Below are 20,089 nucleotides of genomic sequence, written 5' to 3' on the forward strand. Positions count from 1 at the left end.
CACTAACGTGGTTCAAAAAATGTTATCGTTCTTTGTGAATGGAAGTTCTAACCAACTGTGAGGGGTGACTTGCTCTGCATCTTCCATCCACCCCAGCATCCTTGTGAGAGACAACCACCAAGAATATGGAAGATACTTTACTATCTAACCAGAGACAGACAACAAATAAACTTCACTTTTTATATCTCTCACTCCTGGAAAGTAAAGGTTTAATCTCCTATATAATGAAGGAACAGGCATGTTAATCCCTTCATGTATTTTAAAACATTTCCCTGTGCTTTGGAAAAGAACCGAATTTTAACTGGTGTGCAATTGAAATCTGGACTTGTCATCATCTCTTAAAGCTAAAATGTATGACTGATTTAGGGAGAACAGCTACATCTGATGCTGTCACTGTGTGCACCTCTTCTGGAACTATTTAGAGGCCCCAGGGCTTTCTTCTCCCTTCTTCCTTTGTTACAAATGTAAGCTGCACCTCATGAATCCTACGTGCGTTATAGAAATGTGAGCTCTCATATGGAAAACATGCTCTGTATTTCTGTCACCTTAATTAAACATAACATATACTGTGTTCTATTCACAAGTAGAATTTTTCATAGTGTAGCAAAAAAAAAATCAATGGTTTGTAGGCTAAACATACTCCCTGAAGTAATTTAGATATATTCTCTAATCAAAGATATTTGCCTGATTACAGCAATGGTAATTTAAGACTAAAACAGGGACTAGAAAGCTGACTTTCTGCCTCAGGATCCCATGGTAATCATAAAAATTCCGAATTTTGTCACCAAAATAAACTCAGACCTCATTGTCCACATAAAAAACAGACAATCAAGTACTCGCTGCTTGTAGTCTATATAAAGAATGGCACATTGTGAAATCTTCCTTGAACTGGCAAATGCACAAAGCTACTTAAAGTACCAAACAACTGACATTGAAAAGAAACCTTCTGATCTGTTTTCCAGTTTTTAATCACTGAATATGTAGTCTACCTGGAATTGCTCCACTGGATCTAAACCTGGTATTATAAGCATTTACTTCCCATGTACTTTCTCTGCACAATAAGACATTGGGCAAGAATCAATCTTAACAAGAGGCTTCTGCACAAGGGTAACTTTTTGACAACAAATATTAAGAGTTAGATATTATTGATTTTCAGATAAATAACACTACAGGACTCTAGGTTCAGGTTTTGTTTGTGGAAAGATATTGTCAGCCTGACGCAAATGTCAAAATGACATCAGTCATGAGATAAAAAGGAAGAAAACAGTTACAAAAAGCTTTCTATCCATCCCATTAGTATAGCGTATGCCTGCAAATTCAGTGATCTTTTCAGCTAACAGCTATGCATGCGGTTTATCCAATTAACTGTTCTGTGTTCGTTCACCGTATTTTTCCTCTTACCAATCAGTTTTCATGTCTTGCATTCCATTACATACTCTATTCATACAGTGCGGTTTTTTACCAGTTGGTATGCTGGGTCATCATTATACTTATCAATTGCAGACAATAAAAGGTTTATACTGATTTTGGCATAATTTGCTCTGTTTGTTTCATTAAAAACACCAAATCATTCTGTCTGTATGCCTATCCAGTTTGTTGTTCATGTCTCATTTTCTATCCGTTGCTTGCTGCTGTTCTTTGAATCTTGCTCCAAGGAAAGAAAAATGGTGAAAGGTCTTGTGTCAGTCCATCAGCAGTAGGATTATGTACTTTCCAGCACTACAGGGAGTGACCCGAGGAACCAATATGTTTTCACTTCTGCTGCACATCAGGAGGCTGAAGTGGGGAAACACCGTGCCAAAAAAAAAAAAAAAAAAAAAAAATTACAGCAAAGGGGACTTCCCATCATACCTCACCAAACACAAGGAAAAACGTCTTCAGAAGTTCACCCACAGGGACGGCCAACTTCTTCCACCCCTTACTATGATCAGCACTTTCGGATGGTGTAACTGGCATTCGGATGTTCAGTAACTCCCACTATTCTCAGGGCCATGTTTGAGACAGACTGACTTATTATTTGGATAACAAGCTGGCAAAGTACAGCCAGAACAAACCCCGAGGAGTATGCGTGCTTACTCCCCATACCTCCTGAGGTTAGGATGCCATGCGGTACCTCCGAGGCAAGCTGCCTAAAGGATCTCTGCAAGATAACCCTATAGATGACGCAGAGGAAGGACACAGGCAGGAAGAAGAATGCTGCATTTGAGATCTTCATAAACACAATTTTTTCAATGCAGTACAGACATAGAGAAGCTGCATGGCATTTTCACTGGCAGTAGCTTTAAACAGCATAAAATAGCGAATGGATCATAGAGCCATGTAAATGCTAAATATGGAAAAAGGACCTACATTTTGGAAGCATTTTGGTCAGAATAGCTACATATAAACCTGGGACTCAGGAACACCTCTGAGCTACTGGACCCAGGCAGGAGTCTTGGCTCCCTACTCCCAAATGTTGGTTTCCTCAAACAAGATACAGTGGCAGTTCAACTGGAAGAGAGGCAAAATACGCTCAAAACAATCCAGATGGTCCAGGGACACCTTCGATCTAGTAGAACATGCACTACTGGGTGAATTTCAGTGGAGTCACTGAATGTTGGTTTGTGCTTGTGTAGATTGTAAACTCAAGAGGCTGTTATAAGAAGTTATGAAGAGGAGTTACCTAACTTCAGCAGTCTTTCCAGAAAAGCACAGCAAAAGACAGAGCCAATGAAGTATACCAACTTGAAGTGCATTTTCAGCAGCGTCTGCAGGAAGAGTTCTGCTCCTCGTTCAGAGAAGGTGGTAACACCACCACTGTTTTCACGTGGGTCAACCTCCTTTTCTGATTTCATACAAAATGCCTCAGTTGTTCCAGGCAACTATAGTTTGCACCTGTCTGCAAATCACTCTTTGGCTTTACAAAACAGTTCGTGCTCCATAAATTTTTCTTATTTGTATTACACGCACTCCTTGGCACAGGGAGATGAAAGACATGGTAATTTAAGCCAAGAAAATCATCTGTGCTCTAATAAGGAGAACGCACTCTCCTTCAGGGCACACGTTGGCTCTCACAGCGGAAGACAGGCACTTCATAACATTTTTATTGAGGACGCAAGGTCAGGTCAGGGCGCCTGGGGGTGTCAGTACTGTCACTTTTGTTATACGTCCCTGCACTACATTCTTGTGGCACAACAGTCACAGCTCCACAGACTTTCTTGTTAAAGGCCTCATTTTGCATGGACGAGGTTTTAGATCCTGGTATAACAAAGCTTTTGATTGACAGCCCGACCAAGGAATGATCTAAGAAATATTGTTTTGAAACTGAGAGCAGCGCTTGACTGAAGCTTCCAACCTCTCTTTACGAGCTGCCTAGCAGGTTTTACTTCCGATTTATTTTCTTTGTGTGTTCAAGTGAAGCAGAAACTACCAAACCGTAGTGGGCTACTTGTAAAGTATCAGTCCAAGAGAGGTACCACAGTTTATGTCAATTCTCATCCTCCCCACTCACATTTCCACAGCCATGAAAACAGAAGAACCCCCCCAAAACAGTAACAGAAACAAAAAACCTTTTTCTGGTGTTGTCTCACAAATTCCACAACAGAGGACGGATGACAAATCTGAAGAACGGAACTCCTTCATTTTATCTAGCAGCAATCTTATGCTGAAGGAAGGGAGAAATAAGCCAAGAAAAAAATCTTGGACTGAGTTTATGGAAGGAAAATTTGCAATTACCTACATGTTAAGGCAGGAAGGACAGCTTTTTAAAACTGAGATACGAGAATAATTTTTCACAAGGAGTGGGAGGTAGAGGAAGTATAGTTCATACATTACACAAAACAAAATACTGAAAGTGTAGAACTATAGCATAGGTCCTATTTCATTGGTCCAGGAAGGCAGTATAATGTTGTGTCTCCCATAATATTTTTTGCTTTTCACTCTTCAATCTAGTGGGGAGTACAGTAACAGCAAGAAATTAAACTTATTATCGCGACCATAAACTATTCTTGATAAAATACTACTGACAATCCTGGTCATCTAAATAATTTTGCTACACAGCAGAAGCTGAGGTTAGCATTGTCAGATTATCAAATTCAAATGGTTTCCTTCTCCATTAAGAGACTAAAACATGTATGGATTTTAAGGCTTTAAAACACACAGTCTTGTCAGAGACTTAGATATTATAACATCAGGCTTCAAACAGCTAAGTACTTCAAGCAGCTGCAGAATTGCCTCACTCTAGCACACACTTACCAACAGATAAAAATAACTGCTTATATATCTTTTCATTCCTATCACATTGTAATAAAAGGCTTTGCAGTGGGAAATACAGTCCACTCAGCCACATGCTAATATTATATTAGTCAATGAAGGAGAAAGCTGTTCTCATAATTTGGATCTAAATACGCTGGGCCATCACTCTGCTCCAACTGAATTTTGTACGAGCTGCAGTAATGTAACTCAGTGCTTATAAAACCAATACCAGTTAAAAGTAGAACCCCAGTATGCACTCTGCGGCTGCCCCAGTGGCACAGGGACAAAGCACTTCCCTGTGTGACAAGCAGTCTCGGTAAGAGAACTACAACGTGTGCCAGAGCTAAGTAGAGCATGCTCCACGTACAGTGTTTCTAGACTGTATAAAAACAAGACCACGTTGGGTGTCTTCTACAACTCACGCTTTGCAGCCTCAGAGTAAACTGTTCCATTTTAGTAAAGGGTAGTGACCAACTGTAACACTTGCCGGGGGTTAATCTGTAAATTCTAGTACATCGGTGTATACGTGCACTTATTTTAAGCCTTTGTTATACATTGACAAAATACTTAACCAAGAGGATTGCAATTAAGTGTGACAACCAGATCTCAAGACAGACTACAAAGAGCAATAAATACCATTTGTTCTAAACGGCGTATGGTAATATTCTGCTATTGTCTTTTCAATGTAATCAAAGCATATAAACAGAGTTTGAGACAGCTAAGTTGGTTTATTGTTTAGAACTGTAAAGATTATAACGTATCTACAAACATCTACTACTCCCTTATCTGCTCCTGGGGCTCAAACAAGTAAAAGGGAGCAAGATCAGCTCAGAATCTCATTCACCTCATTACCCAACTTGTTTGCAATATATAATTCTGCACAATTAGACGCTATGAAGTTACTACTTTAAAAGAAGATCAGAAAAACAAATTCCAGAGATATGACTTACTGGTACTCAATTAGCAGTTCTCAGAAACAGAACAGCACAAGGCAACTAAAAATATTGGCCAAAAAAAGAAAAAAAGCCTACAGTAATCAAGTTATTTTACGGATGAAAAGAAGTTTTATTAGATACCTGACATAAAACACTCTAGGAAGCAGCTCCTCAAGACAGAGAAAGGAACCTTTGTAAACATCTGAGTCAATACAACTAATTAAATGAGACATACAAGTTCCCACAAAGCCACCTAAATGTCTGTCAGGATACAGCTTAAGCTAGCAGTAACTGATCCAACCATCAGACCTAGACTGAGGACCACCACAAAGCCAAATGGAGCAGCAAGTAACTGTGCTGTCTTAGGAGCACGCAAGAAAGCACAGAAACTTCAACCTGCGCCAAATCTACCTGTTTCCTTCCCACTTGCTCCTCTAGGTAAGATACTATTGATACACCTGTTCCCCTGTTACACGCTACCTACGTGCTGTCATGCTGACAGAGAAGTCGGGACATTTTATCTATTCTCTGCTTGCTTGAGCTGGGAACAGAGCTTCCATTTAGGCGATGCGGTCCAGTGGCAGTAGACATCTGAACATGGAACTATAAGAACCCCTCAGAACAAAGGCCCACACAGACAACGACCCCTTCTTTAGCCACAGCAGGCAGTGGATACTGCCAAAAGAGTAAGAAAACAAGGAATGAAAGAACCATCCTTCTACTGGGATATTACGATAGCTTCTAGTGCTTATAGAAGACCTTATAAGGTCTTCTCGAACTTGACTTTCTATCCAGTTCATTAGGATGAACAGCACCCAAATGATGCAGCGCCATCACTGGGTATTCCTTTCTATCCTTTCCATCTTCAAGAATACAACTTCCCATAAAGAAAACCACCGTGGTAATGGACAGTTGCATTGTTTGTGTTTTTTTTAATGAAACCGTGAAAGATAAAAACTGTTGAACTGTCTCTGTGACTTGAACTTTGGCTTAATAGATCTTGTACTTGAAAGATATTAACTAAACCTTGTCAAAACTACGCAGTTCAAGCATGCCCTGTCACGTTTCATATTTCAATGGAATATAAAAGACTAGTTACTATATAGACAAAGGCTGCATACAGAGGTCTGCATTAAGGAACAGATACCCCTCAGAACCACTCCGTTTTCTTTAACCTTGAAGAGTGCTTCACTCTACTGATAGTCCTGCTATGGCTCTCTCAGCGAAGTCAGGTGGTTCTCAAGACAAGGAAGGGTCACGAGCTCACAACTTTATTTGGCAGTGGTGACCTAAGACAGAAGTGCAGGACCCTCCAGCAAAAGTCAGGTTCATGATCTAACAAAAAAAGAGCAATTCCAAAACATAGACAAGACAGCTTTTTACAAAAGAGGCACTGCGTTTAAATGAACTTACAGGAAGAGTGGATACTCGGAAAGCTTTTTCTGCCTTCAGACACCAGATCTGGATCACCTGTGCAGTGCATCTCAGAGTTCATTACTCCATCTGGAAAGCAGCGGTAAAAGAAATCGGGACGCGGTCTACAAAAAACACCATGGATATTAAAAATACAAAAGCTGTAGTAACAAATAAACCTCAAAGTGATTATTACATTTACTGCTTATTACATACAGAGTTCATTCCCTCCTGCCTTAACACAGCAGCAGAAATGCTTCATTTTCCTTGAATAACCAATACAAGGTCACTTTTTTTTTTTTGTAAGCAGCCTCTCTCAGGGAAGCCTCCAGTGCAGCATGAAGCGGGAGCCGTGTCTGCAAATGACCACGCAGGGCTGCTCTTGCCTACAGCAATCAATCTCGCACAGCACCTCCAGTGACAGAGCGAAGCAGCGTCGCAACCCCAGAAAGTTGCACAAGTTTTGCCAACACACCGAGCTGAGAACAGGACTACAACTTAGGCTACGAGACTGGCACCAAAACAACCACCAAATTCTAATGCCAGCCTTGATGCTCACTCCCTATCTCAACTGAAAAAACTCCCAAGTTTCTTTACACCCTGCTCTGAGCTGAATGATAGCACGTAGGCTTGACTGCTGTCATACTGCTCCTGAGCCAGTTAACCACGTAGAGAAGCAAGGCGAACGACCACAGATTCAGTTGCAAGCTGACAGAGCAACCAGTTGGCAAAATGAGCTCATGTCTGCCTGAAGAAGATGGTGCAGACGTTCTTAATTATATTTTAAAAGCGCTCTCGAAATAGAAGTGCCAAGTACCATTACCACCAGGGCATCAGTACTGTAGCAGAAAGGGTTCATCAGAAACCAAGCACAAATATTGCTTCCTCAGAACTGGTTAAGTTGAACAACAAACGCAGCACTGGACTCTATTAAATGGTGTATGAATTCAAGTAAAATATGTATTTTTCAGCTGAAATTATTCAAAATTTTGATTAAAAACCATAAAGTACTTTAAAAAAAAATATATTGTCCTGAGAGTTTTGTTTGCTGGTATTTTTCTGAGCCCTTCATTCAAATTTATGCTTCCCTAAAAAACGGCCTTCCTAGGAGCCCACTTATTGCTTAGCTCCATGGTTTGTTCTGCCATGGATCTTGATGTTATCTGGAAATACCACATACAGTAATATGCTTCACACAAAATGCAGACACTGGGTGATATAGCAACTCAATTCCTATTCAATCAGACTAGTGACACTGGCATCTAAACTCCCACATGCTGCGACTCTTCTGTGCCGCCAATTTAATGACCTTTCAGCTCACACCTTTCCTTTCAAACTCCTCATTTGTCTGGATCCTCCAACCGGTCAAACAAATAACAAAACATAGATTCCCACCACAGTTGGATGTCACATAATGAAGTTGTACAACACCTGCACCAGGGAAAGGACAGCTTCACCAGGGTTCGTTCTAATTCAATGCGCTTTGGAGCAGCAGCTATCTTTTTATTAAGATGTATTGTATTTGCCAATCTGTCTTCATTTCTCTTAACAGTTAAAGCTATCATTTATAGCATGACAAGACTTACCTTCCCACTATTAATTTAATAGTATTTGTGCAGACGCCATTCAGAGCTAGAGCCAAGGAAACAGCTACAAAACAAAATGAACAAAGAGAAAATAATAACGTAAATACCAAGCTATAAATTGCAGCGTTACAGCATTTGATTTAGAGACTGAAACCTTTACTGGACTGAAAACTGAATGATCTTTGCAGCCTATTGTTTTTCTTATTACCCAGACGAAGGACAGATGCCAGAGCATCGTAACAATCACGACTTACTTCTGCTTTTATTCTTGAGAAATCTTATTTCCTTACGCAAAGCCAGTGTTCTTATCATGCCGTTTCCACCGACATAAGTCATCAGATAGAAACAACTATTAGAGAATCAAGTACGGTGTTTATCAGTTTTGCAATTTACTAGGTTAAAATCTTACACTGGGTCAAAGAAAATTCCTGTATAGACCTATACTTAGGTGTGTGTGTCTTTATGTATATATATGTATATGTATGTGTATGTATGATGCAATTAAACAGTCCGCTTCCGCTTTCAAGCTAAAGAATTGCCTTTTGGCTAAAACTAGAATTGGATTTTTTTTTTTTTTTTCCCAAACGGATGTGGGTGTTTCAACTAAAAATATTGACATTTTCCCCTTACATTTGCTCCCGGGATTAACCAATTTTCCTAATAAAATTGCAGTAACAAAGGGAAACTGTCATACTAGGTATGACTGAATCATCTTTTTTATTTGTACTTGCATGCCGAGTCCCTAGACTTTCCGTGGCACTCAGATCCAGTGCATGCACTCCTTTTAGATAAAAACTGATTTAATGTTGCAGTCCACACAGTAGCTCCCTGTTACAACACAAGAGCAACTGAATTTTATTTCTCATTAGAAAAAAAAAAAAAAAAAATCTATCGAGCAAATCTCTGATTTCCAGCAGAACAGTTACAGTAATATAACTTTTGATTATGACAGCTACACAAGCTATTTTCTCATTGGACTGCTGCCCCAGATGCTAGATTTCAGCAGCACTCATCATGTCTCCATAAAATCTCTGCCTGAGGATATTATAGATCATAAAAATGTGTGTGTTATAGAATCTATTTTTCTTTATGTTAAAAAAAATAAAACGGAGGTCTTCCATCAAAGCCAAAACAAGGTTTTCGCAGACTATAGCAATAGCTGCCAGCAAAAATAAAAGAACAAGTCAATCCTCAAGACACTGATATTGTTCAAAAAGTCTTCCACTTTCAACACCTATGTTCCCAGTGACCACTCAATCCCACTCTCTCTTTTCCCTCTCAATTGTTTTCTCTCAGTTATCTACGGTGACTGCCTGGTGAACTGAAACTTTACCTAGTGTCGAATGCATATGACCAGCAACGTCACAGCGCTGCATTCGCCTTTTCAAAAAATGGGAAATGTAACGATATCTGCTTTCTGTGCCATGCGGTAAAGTTTACTCTTTTCATCGAGCTTTGTCTTGATTGCTCGTTGCATACCTGACGGATCCACGCTTTCACTGTTGCATATTCCTTACGATGGCCATCCAAGGATCAAATAACAGCGTGAATGTAAGCTGATCAACCAATTGCATTTGGAGGCATTTTCTTCCCTTTAGGAAACATTCGTACTGCCCACCAAAAGCCATACAATGTAGTCAGCAGAGGGATGTAGGCACTTCCAGGGGAGGGATTAAGGGCACCTACATTAGGAAGCTAACTACTCCTTACCCCGGATGCACTTAACCACATTCTTTATATTAACGGCTATATGAGGTGTTTTCACATCCTTTTAACCTTTGATCTCTTCTACGTATGATGCTTAAAGAAATTCACCTTTTAGGGGACTTCCTGATCATTCATTATGAACGTTATGTGCCAGATCTCAGCAAATCAGTAAAGCTCCACCACAGTTAATGAATCTTCACATCAGCTTCACATCACCAGACACATTAACACACCGAAGAACATTAATGTACGGTACACTTAAAGACAATTAAGCCCCAAGAAGTTCCACACTTATGGCACGTACTGCACAGGGATACCCTGCAGAACAGAACATCCAGGCTGCGTTTTCCTTGAAGTCTGGGTACCAAGGAAAATTCTGGGGAAGCTGGCAAGTTTTCTCCTGGACTTTATAGAGGGAATCGTAACAGAAGGCAAGAACAGCAGAAAAAATTAAGGTCTCTTTAGAACAAAAAGGTGGGAAAAACTGATGGAGAAACTAATCCAAAGCTCCTTTCCTTCTTAGACAACAGAAAGTGAAACTCAGAACTGTGCCTGTATGCATTTTATGAAACAGGTATTTCTGCTGAATGGACTTGTCAGTAAAATATCACTGTAAGACATTTCAGAACTTACTACAAATGACTGGCAGCAGCCAAAACAAAACTGGGACCTTTTCACACTTGTGTTAGCACAACTGGAGAAAGAACAAGCTATGGGAAAAAACAAACAAACAAAAAAAAAAAATCAAAGGCAGATACATAGCACCATTAATATCCTATCTAGCTAAGGCAAGGCTGAGTATTGGTTTGACCTTACAATCTAAGGCCCAATAAATTAAAGTGTAAATTAGCCAGTAAAACAGAATTAGGCATATTTCAAACTGCCAACAAAAACATTTGCAGTTCTTAATGCTTCAAAGTATCTGCTGCCAGTGAAAGTGCTTCCGTTCGCTTTGGTCTCTGGCGGTATCTACAGAAAAAGGATCTGGGCATATATCACTAAAAGATATCAAAAGATAGGCACAGCCAGAATTAGCTGGAACAGTTTAAGACCTACCATCCCCATTTTCTACCTGCTCCTCTGCTCGAAGTTGCTGCCTACAACTATAATTAGACCTCACCCATTACACAGCCATAGCGGTTCACAGTCCAGGATTAAGTGCACAACTAACTCCACTGGCGGTTTAATACGAAACATCAGTTTGTGACTAGAAAAGCTGAGCCGTGAGCACAGATATTGCAGTGGGGAACAGCAAACTCCAGGAGAAAGTCAGAGAAAACAATGAGAGGATTAATCTCCTACACTAAGCAGCTGAGTCTCACGGGACTTTCCAGTCAAACCCTTAATTAAGAATAGCTGCAAGTATAAATAAGAGGTAATAGATGTGCTGTGACAGAAAAATATACATCTGAACAGTCTCTCAGATGGTCTTGTCTCTGCTGATCGAATTCTGGCCCTTGCTAGCTAGATTGTGGAATTAAGGCACAGAATTTGTACATTTAGAAACACACACGAAAACAAAGGCTTTTGTGAGATGTCTTGTGACTATAACCACACTCAAAACTACCGTAATGGCGACAGGTTTTCTTCAAGGCTTAGACAACAACTGGAATCAATCTCTGAGAGCTATCACATATTTTCCATCTTGAAGCATGACATACGTTACCTAAGAAAGCCTCTTTAATTTCAGTCTTGTCTGTCCGCCGGATTATTTTCACCACAAAAATGACTGCTAGTGGCGTGAGGAACGAAATTGCCTGTAAGAGATAACAAATATCATGTGTGAGAGCATCAATTCCTTTTCAGTCCAACTGATTAATAATTAGTTCCAGTTAGCTCCATTTAAACTGGAAGGCTGAATGATCTTTATCAAACTCCTGACCTTAAGCAAAGTGGGATGATTTGTCTTTGCAACTACAGGGCAACGAATACATTAAAATTGTAATATAACTGTGGGTTATAATTGATTTGCAATTGCCCGGAGCCGCGTTTAAAATGTCAGCTTCATAAATGAAAAAGCAACAGCCTACAAATTCCACAAAATTCATGTGCTGATCCAGACAGATCCTGTACATTTTTTCCACCCTAAGCATTGCTCTAGAAGGCAGCACGTCCAGGCTAAGCTCTCAGTAAGACCCTACTCAACGTAACAGACTCCAGCACCGACTTCCCGACCTTTTAAAATGCTCTTTATTTTATTTTTTGGTTTTTTTCTAACTCTCATTCTTGAATGCATTGAGAAGATCGTGTCTTTATGATTCCTTCGTTTACAAGTGTTTGGATGTGGAACCCACTGCATGATGTTCAAAAACAGAAAAGCATCACCTGAACATCTACAAGTGTACTCACTGGTTAAGCAGAACCAAATTCTTTTATTGTCAGTGCTTAAGGGACAGGATTCCTCCTACAAGGAACCTGAAATGGCATCTGCACATGAATGCACACACTTGATTTCCACGAACAGCATCTCCATTATCGTAGAGCAATTTGTTCTACAGTTGACGATTCACTGTAAATGTGCCAGTTATCCCAAAAGCACCCTACTTCGTGCAGTGTCTATACACTGCAGTCTGTCCTCCCAGAGCAGGTATTTATTGTCTTTCTCCATAGACACACTTCAGTTTCTCCCAAGCACGATACCAGGGAGCTTTTCATTAGTACTTTGCTATGCAAACTATGATTTTGTTCCCAACTGGTCCTTCCATCATCCTTTCTGTCCCAGACCTTCAATTGCAGAGGTAAAAGGCAACTTGTAGGCAAGGTAATCCATTTATGCTTCCTGCTGGTTCCCGTCTAAGTTAACCAATTCCTTCCTGGAATCTACAAACATCTCCAAAATCACATTTGTTCAAAACCAAACCAAGGTCTTTCAGAAAAATTTGAGGGTAGATTTAGAAGGTAGATTTAAAATAGATATTAGAAAAAAAATTTTCACTCTGAGGGCGGTGAGGCACTGGCCCAGGTTGCCCCGAGAAGCTGTGGCTGCCCCATCCCTGGAGGTGTTCAAGGCCAGGTTGGACGGGGCCGGGAGCAACCTGGGCTGGGGGAAAGTGTCCCTGCCCAGGGCAGGGGGGTGGGAACGAGATGATCTTTAAGGTCCCTTCCAACCTAAACCATTCTGTGATTCTATGAAAAGTATTTATTCTCTTGAGGAAAGGTGAAAATGGCTGTTTTTCTTAAGCAAGGTGAATATTAAGCTGTATATGGCACAAGGTGTGCCAGAACTTCAGTAAGATTATGCAAACTTGACTGAGGTTAAACAGTGCCTTACTTCTTCAACAGCCCCACTGAAATAAAATAACAGAGACCGGACAGACATGTTATGACAAAAGAAGTGTGACTCTCTTCTTTGTATCATACAGATTAATGCCAGTCCTCATTTTATGCTTTTACAATACCTGAGTAGGGAACAACCTGAAAATGCACTGTATTTGTTATTCCGGTAGTGCATCTTGGACCAGACTCCCCTGACCTTCATTTGCAAAATATTATCTAACTCAGTAAGTTGGGCAGAGTAAAACACAGCCCGGAGTGTTCTCCCCTTTTTTGCATTTAAAAAGGCAGGCACCAGGTTTTGTGCAAAAAGATGCACCATTTCCACTTAAAACTCCCTTCTGTCTACGGCGTGTGAGATTCAAGTTAGGATGTCGGTGCCACGTTACTGCTCTAGAAATGTTTCCTTCTCTCTGTCCTCCACAATAGCCTAATTTCTGCTTTCAGAGACAAAGAGCAAAATAAAAAATGGGTAAAGCAAACCCTAGAATTAGTAGTTTCATTCTAAAAAGGATTTCCACCAGAAAAGAAGAAAGATATCTGCATTACATTGTTGAAGAACATGGAGAAATATCGCCAGGCTGACAGGCTTATAGTGATGGTTTGATGGAGTCGGAAATCTTTTGAACAAGCAGGAACAGCAGAAAATATCAATAAAGAATAGAATTCAAGTGGCAGCTTGTTCCAAGCCACTTCACAATCAACCTTCAGAAATCTGGTAAAACTGCAGATTTCCTCATATTTCACAAGCATATGGATTTTTGAGAGAGATGAAGAACTATTCGTGTTTGCTGTTGCTTACACAAAAGCATTAACTGGAAGGTGGTTTTTATTCTGCAGCAAAATGCACGTATGAAGAAAGTTTGGCTTGCTAAAGGCCCCTTTTTCTTTATTTTGCGAAAAGATTCTGTATGGCTCATATCCATAACAGATTTGGCAACAATCTAATCAGCAATACTCTCCTCAGATGCACCTCAGTAATGTTTTCTTTTCCAGCAGTGAAATATTCCAACGTTGCCTGGTTTTTGTGCAACATGGACAAAATCTCTCATTCATTATTCATCCTGGCAAGACAGAGATATGCTAAAGTTATAGCGACTCCCACATAATTCCACGCATTCAAGAGAAGCTGACAGCGCCTTACACTTTGCAAGACAAGGAATATCTACTGATAGAGACGCACAAGGAGGCTCAGGCCGTTCCAGTCCTGGTGGGTTGCTTGCCACTCACGCAGAGGTCAGCTTTGTCTAATTTAGATCTGGATTTGGAGTATTCACAACACTTCTCTTGAATTCAAAGCTCTCAGCGTGTAAAATAATGCAGCAGTTGATAACCTCTTTGAGATTGCTTTCTAGTCAGCCGTAGCCATACGTTTCAATATCAGAGTACAACACTAGAGGCAAGAAATTCTCTACATAATGAAAGCTTGTGATCAATGCTAGAGTTGGATGTCTTCTTTTTAATTAAAGAAATAAGAAAAATCACTTAGAAATGATCTACGCTTCTTAATTTAAGAAGCTGTTCACTGAGTAACTGACTTGTCAATGGTCTGAGCCAGAAAGAGAACACAGATGATACAAACGCTACTGACTCAGAGCCGCCTGGAAGTTCCACCTGCCGTAAAAGACACCGAAAGTTGGCTCTCTGGGAAGCGGTTAACAGGGAAATGCACTACGCTTACATCCCAGAATTGTGCTTCCCGGTGGATACTGCCTAGAGTTCACAGGAACGACTAACGATTATCCCAAACGGTTTAAAAAATAGTTTCACCACGGCAGCAAACCCCCGTACAATGATTCGCTCTTGGTCCTTGAACTCTTCAGTTATAAATACAGACCAGACAAACCATGTATGTAGCAAGGTAATGCCCAGCATAAGGAAAACGGGAAGAATTAAACTCAGAGTCTTTCCTAGCACAACAATTTAATGTTAGGGTTTGTGGGTTTTTTTTGTTTTTACACAGCTGTCTTCCATTTCAGGAAAAACATATATTTTCCCCCATCCAGGCTGAAAAAGTACTTAATAGAGCTTCTCGATGCAACATAAACAATAAGTTGTTGAATTTAAAACCATGCCTTCATCCCCTGGCTTAGAAGGCTGGGATATATTGCCGCCTCATAAATAGGAAGCATTTCCAAGTTGTTCCTTACTTAATTAAAAAGTTTCTGTATCTGAAGGCCTGAGCCTTTTAAAAAAAAAAAAAAAAAAACACACCACAAACATTGAAGACAAATTACATAGCTGATTTGCGCTTATTCTGAATTCAAGCCTTAATCTGGAAAAGTAAAATACTGGCTTCACTGAAGACACGAGAAAAGTTGCTTTGACGTAAGGGTACTAGGATTTGACCTCCTCTGCCATGCCCACTCCTGCAAAATTTCCACTTTGACTGATGACGCTTTTGGAAAGACTGACCTACTCGTTTTAATAGCCTGAACTATACCCATCATTTCTCAGCATTTCTGTAGTGGTCTCTCTTACTGCACTCTTATAGTTATAGACGTAGATTATTACAATTGCTAATCATTGCCAGTGAAGGTTATGAAAACCATGAATTTTGATAAGCAGACAAACCATCAAAATCAGACGGCCAGTCTGCATGTTGACACGAGCTGTACTGGGGAGAGCCAGAAGAACAGCGACAGCAGAGCAGCTCTATGATATATGCAGTACACTTGCTGGCAGAAGCTAAAACAAAGATTTTTATCTGCATGGAAAATAAAAGTATTTGGAGGCAAATATCTCAGTGCCTGACATGCACAAGACAAATAGGATTTAAAAATTCAAGCACTTAACCTAATAAGAGCATAGCAAGGTTTTGTCAGGTCACCCAACCAGCTAATTCAAAAAGCTTCTTTAATCATTTCTCTAGCATCCCTCTACATCTTAATAGCTTAACTCTTAAACTGTAAAACCAACAGTCATAAATTCCGCTACCAGGTAATGCTGCTTTTTAGAAACTCCCCGTGATTTCCTACATTTTGCCATTTTGGACATCCCTGATTAGGAAAACAATTGTCATTAGAATTAAAGGCACATCCTATACTTCTGAAAGGTTTCCTGCTACTTATCAAACGAAAGAGTACTTAGTTTACAGCCATCAAATGACCAATAAACCTTTAGTACTTACAAACATAAGACGTGTAGGTATGTTGTCTGATTGCACCAAAGGATTTTTATACAGCCAGATCTCTTCTGGCTGGATAACCCGCTGGAATGGATCCAAAAATTCTGTAAAACTGAAAATAACAGTTAAAGATACAATTTTTTTCACAATTTGAAATTATAACCAAAAAAAATCCCAGGAGATTTTAAACTTGCCCCAAATGTAATTATGGTATAGCATGCATGAATTAGCCTTATAATACATTGCTCTCCTACCCTACTGCTTTTTAGTAATACAACCTTCATAAATATACGCTTAGGAAAGTGTAGAATATAGACGTTTAAAAATCAACTTTATAAATGTTTCGTGAACTGCACTGTGGAGAATAAATTGCCAGTTTATTTTTGTGGGAAAAGTGTGCAAAGAATATTGTGGAATTAGAAAAAACACATAGCAGATGTTTTACACTGAAGAAATTATATACCAGATATCAAATACAAAATGTGTCTTTCAAACGTCAAGATCCAGACTTTGAAATATGACAGTTGTATTTACAGGATCACAAAGCAGGGAGAAAGAAGCAGCCCAGACAATTCCTTCTACTGATAGAACAGATAATTTTAGAGAATATCTCCAAAAGAGACTTGCTGCTAAAACAGGATGGGCTCATAGAAACAGATTTTTTCTTTTTTCAGATTCCCAGTATTTTGATTGGGCTGTCAAACTTAAGCATCTAGCTCTACCAGAAATGTCTCATTCTGTTTTAATTTCATTCTCACGTCATTTAGCTCTCTTAAAAAAACAAACAAAAAGCCCCCACACTTTTGTCATTATGTTATTTTGAAATGGAGAGCATCAAAATAAAACATTGAGGTTACGTTGTTATATAGAAAGTAAATTATTTGTGCAGATAACTATTGTCCAGCACTGAAAGAAAAGCAGGAGTCGTCATCTTTGACTGCAATAAGAAGTTTCAAAAGTTTTTTAGGACTACATGAATTGTCTCTCTTCATTTAAGCCTCTTTCACTGTCCTTTAACTCTTCTTAGCTTTGACGACATATTAGACTTCCTGAGAAGTTTTGCCTTTGCTTTTACATTACTCATTTCGGGGCTAGTTTATTAGGACTGAAAGAGCGGCTGCTGAGAGAAGACCCCGGGACCAGTTTGTTGCAGGCCGGTCTTACCTAATAAGCCCACAGAGACAGAAGACACAAGCATAGTGGCCCAAAGCGGTTTTTTACTGTAAATTTCCCAAAGCCAAGGGCTTCAAACCCCTCCAAAACCAGGTTTTATACAAGTAACAGCTACAACAATTGACTTCGTAAATAGAAAAAGCTCAAAGCAATTTGTAAAGCAAAGTAAATTAAACCATACATATGCAACACTCCCCCCCGCCCTGTGAAGACAAGTCCTCAAATCTAGCCAGGTCAGAAATTTCCTAAACAGCAGCCAGCCTTATCCAGCCTTCTGGGTCTTAGGAAATCCTTATTTTTATCCCTTCCTAGGACTGACTGACCAGCTGTTCTTTGTTTTCTCACTGCAGACTACAATCTCTGCATTAGCTACCGTCTCCCACGCCCCCAGCACACGCTGCTTCTGGCCCCCTTTACCTGCCCACGCTCAGACTCCCACTACACAGAAGGCACAAAACTCTACACCAAAGAGCCCAACCAACCTCTTCTTGCTAAACGAAAAACAAAATCTGAAGACCAAACAGTCTTGTCACTCGTACCTATAGTTATGTTTCCCTTACCGACCTACATGGACATCTAGATTCTGCTGGAAACTTAAGGAGTCTACTATTGCTAGGAGAATATTTGCTGTTATATTCAGCTTCTTCAAATCCAGAGTCTGAGCCTACTCTCCAAAGAAGGTGCAAGGTGAATTTCAGGAGGGTCAAAACACTTTGTTTCAGTGTTTTCAAAATGAAAACTTAAATCTTTTTTAAATTTAAAAAACAATGGCTTGTGCAAGACATGAAAGAGGGAAACATTTCTAAAGATGACCATTTCCAGGAAATAAAACACTTCATAGATGAAAAATTCATTTTACAACTTTTGCCTTCAACTAGAAAAATAAAGGTTAATTTCTAGACAATGCGCGCAACTTTGTTTCCAAATTTCAACTGAGAATGCTAAAGTATATTATTTTGACTTTCAGTCTTTAAAGAGATTGACGGCAGCTAGAAGCAAGTGACTGCTGCTTGAAAGGGTTTTGTTGCCAAGTCAAGTCACGGGCCTGGGTATGACATCCAACACGCGTCACCTGGGACAGCTGAATAGCAAAGTTCACAGCTATACTGGCCAGGACTTAACATTTGTTATGAAGATGTAATACAGGATCCACGGCCAGGAGGTACTTCGCCATCGTCTAAACATAAATAAATAGATAAGCACATGCGTGTTCGAGCATGCAAGAAATTAAAGAAGCCAGATGAGTTTCAATGACTACATCTTTCAGCCAATCACATCTTTTCTGACATACTCCCTCAGGTATCTGCTGGTTTTGAGGCAGTTCTCAAAGCACTGAGACTGATGGATATGCCAAGGAACGCCTTGAAGCACAGACATGTTCTTTGACATATCTAGGCCTTGAAGCATTCCTGCTGACTGCAAAAAACAAACAATACACAAACGTTTATGCTTCAAGGTCATCACACTACACCCGTGCACCAGTGCACTTTTGGAAAATGTGACGCATTAGACCAGAGATTTAATTAATTTGACATTAAGACATTTGACATTGTGATCAAACGCCAGAAGAGTTAAAGGTTTGGGGCTCTTCTTGGTTTTTATGTTTTCTGTCTGCTTAGAATCAAAGAATTGTCTAGGTTGGAAGGGACCTTTAAGATCATCAAGTCCAACCATCAACCTAAGATTAAAGCATAGTTGTTTAAATCTGAGAAATTAAACAATAATCAAATTCATAGTTCTCACAGGAATCATACTGTGACACTGCAAATACATTCTAAGTCATAAGATTTAATTCCTTTAAGAGTAAAATAACACAAGTGCTAAAGAGATGAAAGTAAAAAAAATAGCATAAATAGTACCTGACTCCAATTGAGGACTGATTTTCTGATTAGTATATACTCACTAACTTTGAACTCTTCTAAAGAAAGATTCATTTCCAAAAATCCATCAATGACAGCAATAATTATTATAATTATTATTTTATTTAATAACAGCAGTTTTGTATCCACTACATATTAAATCTGATTATGTATCCATTTCTTCCTCTGACATGTTCTGAATTCTTCCAAGAACAGTGTTCAAATATAAATTTCTGAAACCATGTAAAATAATTTCAAAATCGCTACTGAAGGAGGAAGGAGAAAAATAAAAATAAATGTAGAAGGCGGAAGATCTTGTCTGTGCGAACAATACAGAAATACAAACTAAACAGTTAAGGGAAAGCGACTATATAAAAAGAAATAACTTTATCATCTTCAGAAAAATCTCAGCTGCTCATTAAATTTTTATGCCAAGACCCATAAGAGAACAATTCTCTTCTCTTTTTGAAGCATCACTGATGGGCGACTGGATACGAGATTTCACTAGCTTGAAGGCAATTCCCTTTGTACTCTATTAAACAATCATGAGGACATACTGGTTTCTAACTTGCCTGACACTTTGTGATTTATGTTCCTTTGTCCTAACCAAAGTACAGTCTATTACTATTCATAAGCCAGCACAAGCTTGTTTAAATGACTAGGTGTTATTAGAAATGAATGTAATCCTTGGAAAAAGAAAGCTAGTTTCTAGACATTTTCTGTTATGGCTGCAAATACAAGCTCAATCATATCATATTCCCCCGGTAGCAGGTGGGCAACTTA

At 39.4% G+C, this 20,089-nt stretch overlaps 1 protein-coding gene across 2 annotated transcripts in view; it reads right to left on the reverse strand.

Annotated features, from left to right (window-relative positions):
- The window catches only part of PLPP4 (phospholipid phosphatase 4), a gene marked incomplete at its 5' end in the record, with an annotated part of 65,902 nt that overhangs the window by 29,114 nt on the left and 16,699 nt on the right, over positions 1-20,089 (reverse strand). The window contains 4 exons of one of the 2 annotated variants that reach the window (XM_082486503.1): positions 6,582-6,706; positions 8,168-8,231; positions 11,541-11,631; positions 16,278-16,386. In XM_082486503.1, the coding sequence (XP_082342629.1) occupies positions 6,582-6,706; positions 8,168-8,231; positions 11,541-11,631; positions 16,278-16,386 (389 nt within the window). The remainder of the gene's footprint in view (positions 1-6,581; positions 6,707-8,167; positions 8,232-11,540; positions 11,632-16,277; positions 16,387-20,089) is intronic. The other variant, XM_082486504.1, reaches the window with a different exon arrangement.

This window comes from Vanellus vanellus (genome assembly GCF_965231255.1).
Source record: "Vanellus vanellus genome assembly, chromosome: 7".
Lineage (NCBI taxonomy): Eukaryota > Metazoa > Chordata > Aves > Charadriiformes > Charadriidae > Vanellus > Vanellus vanellus.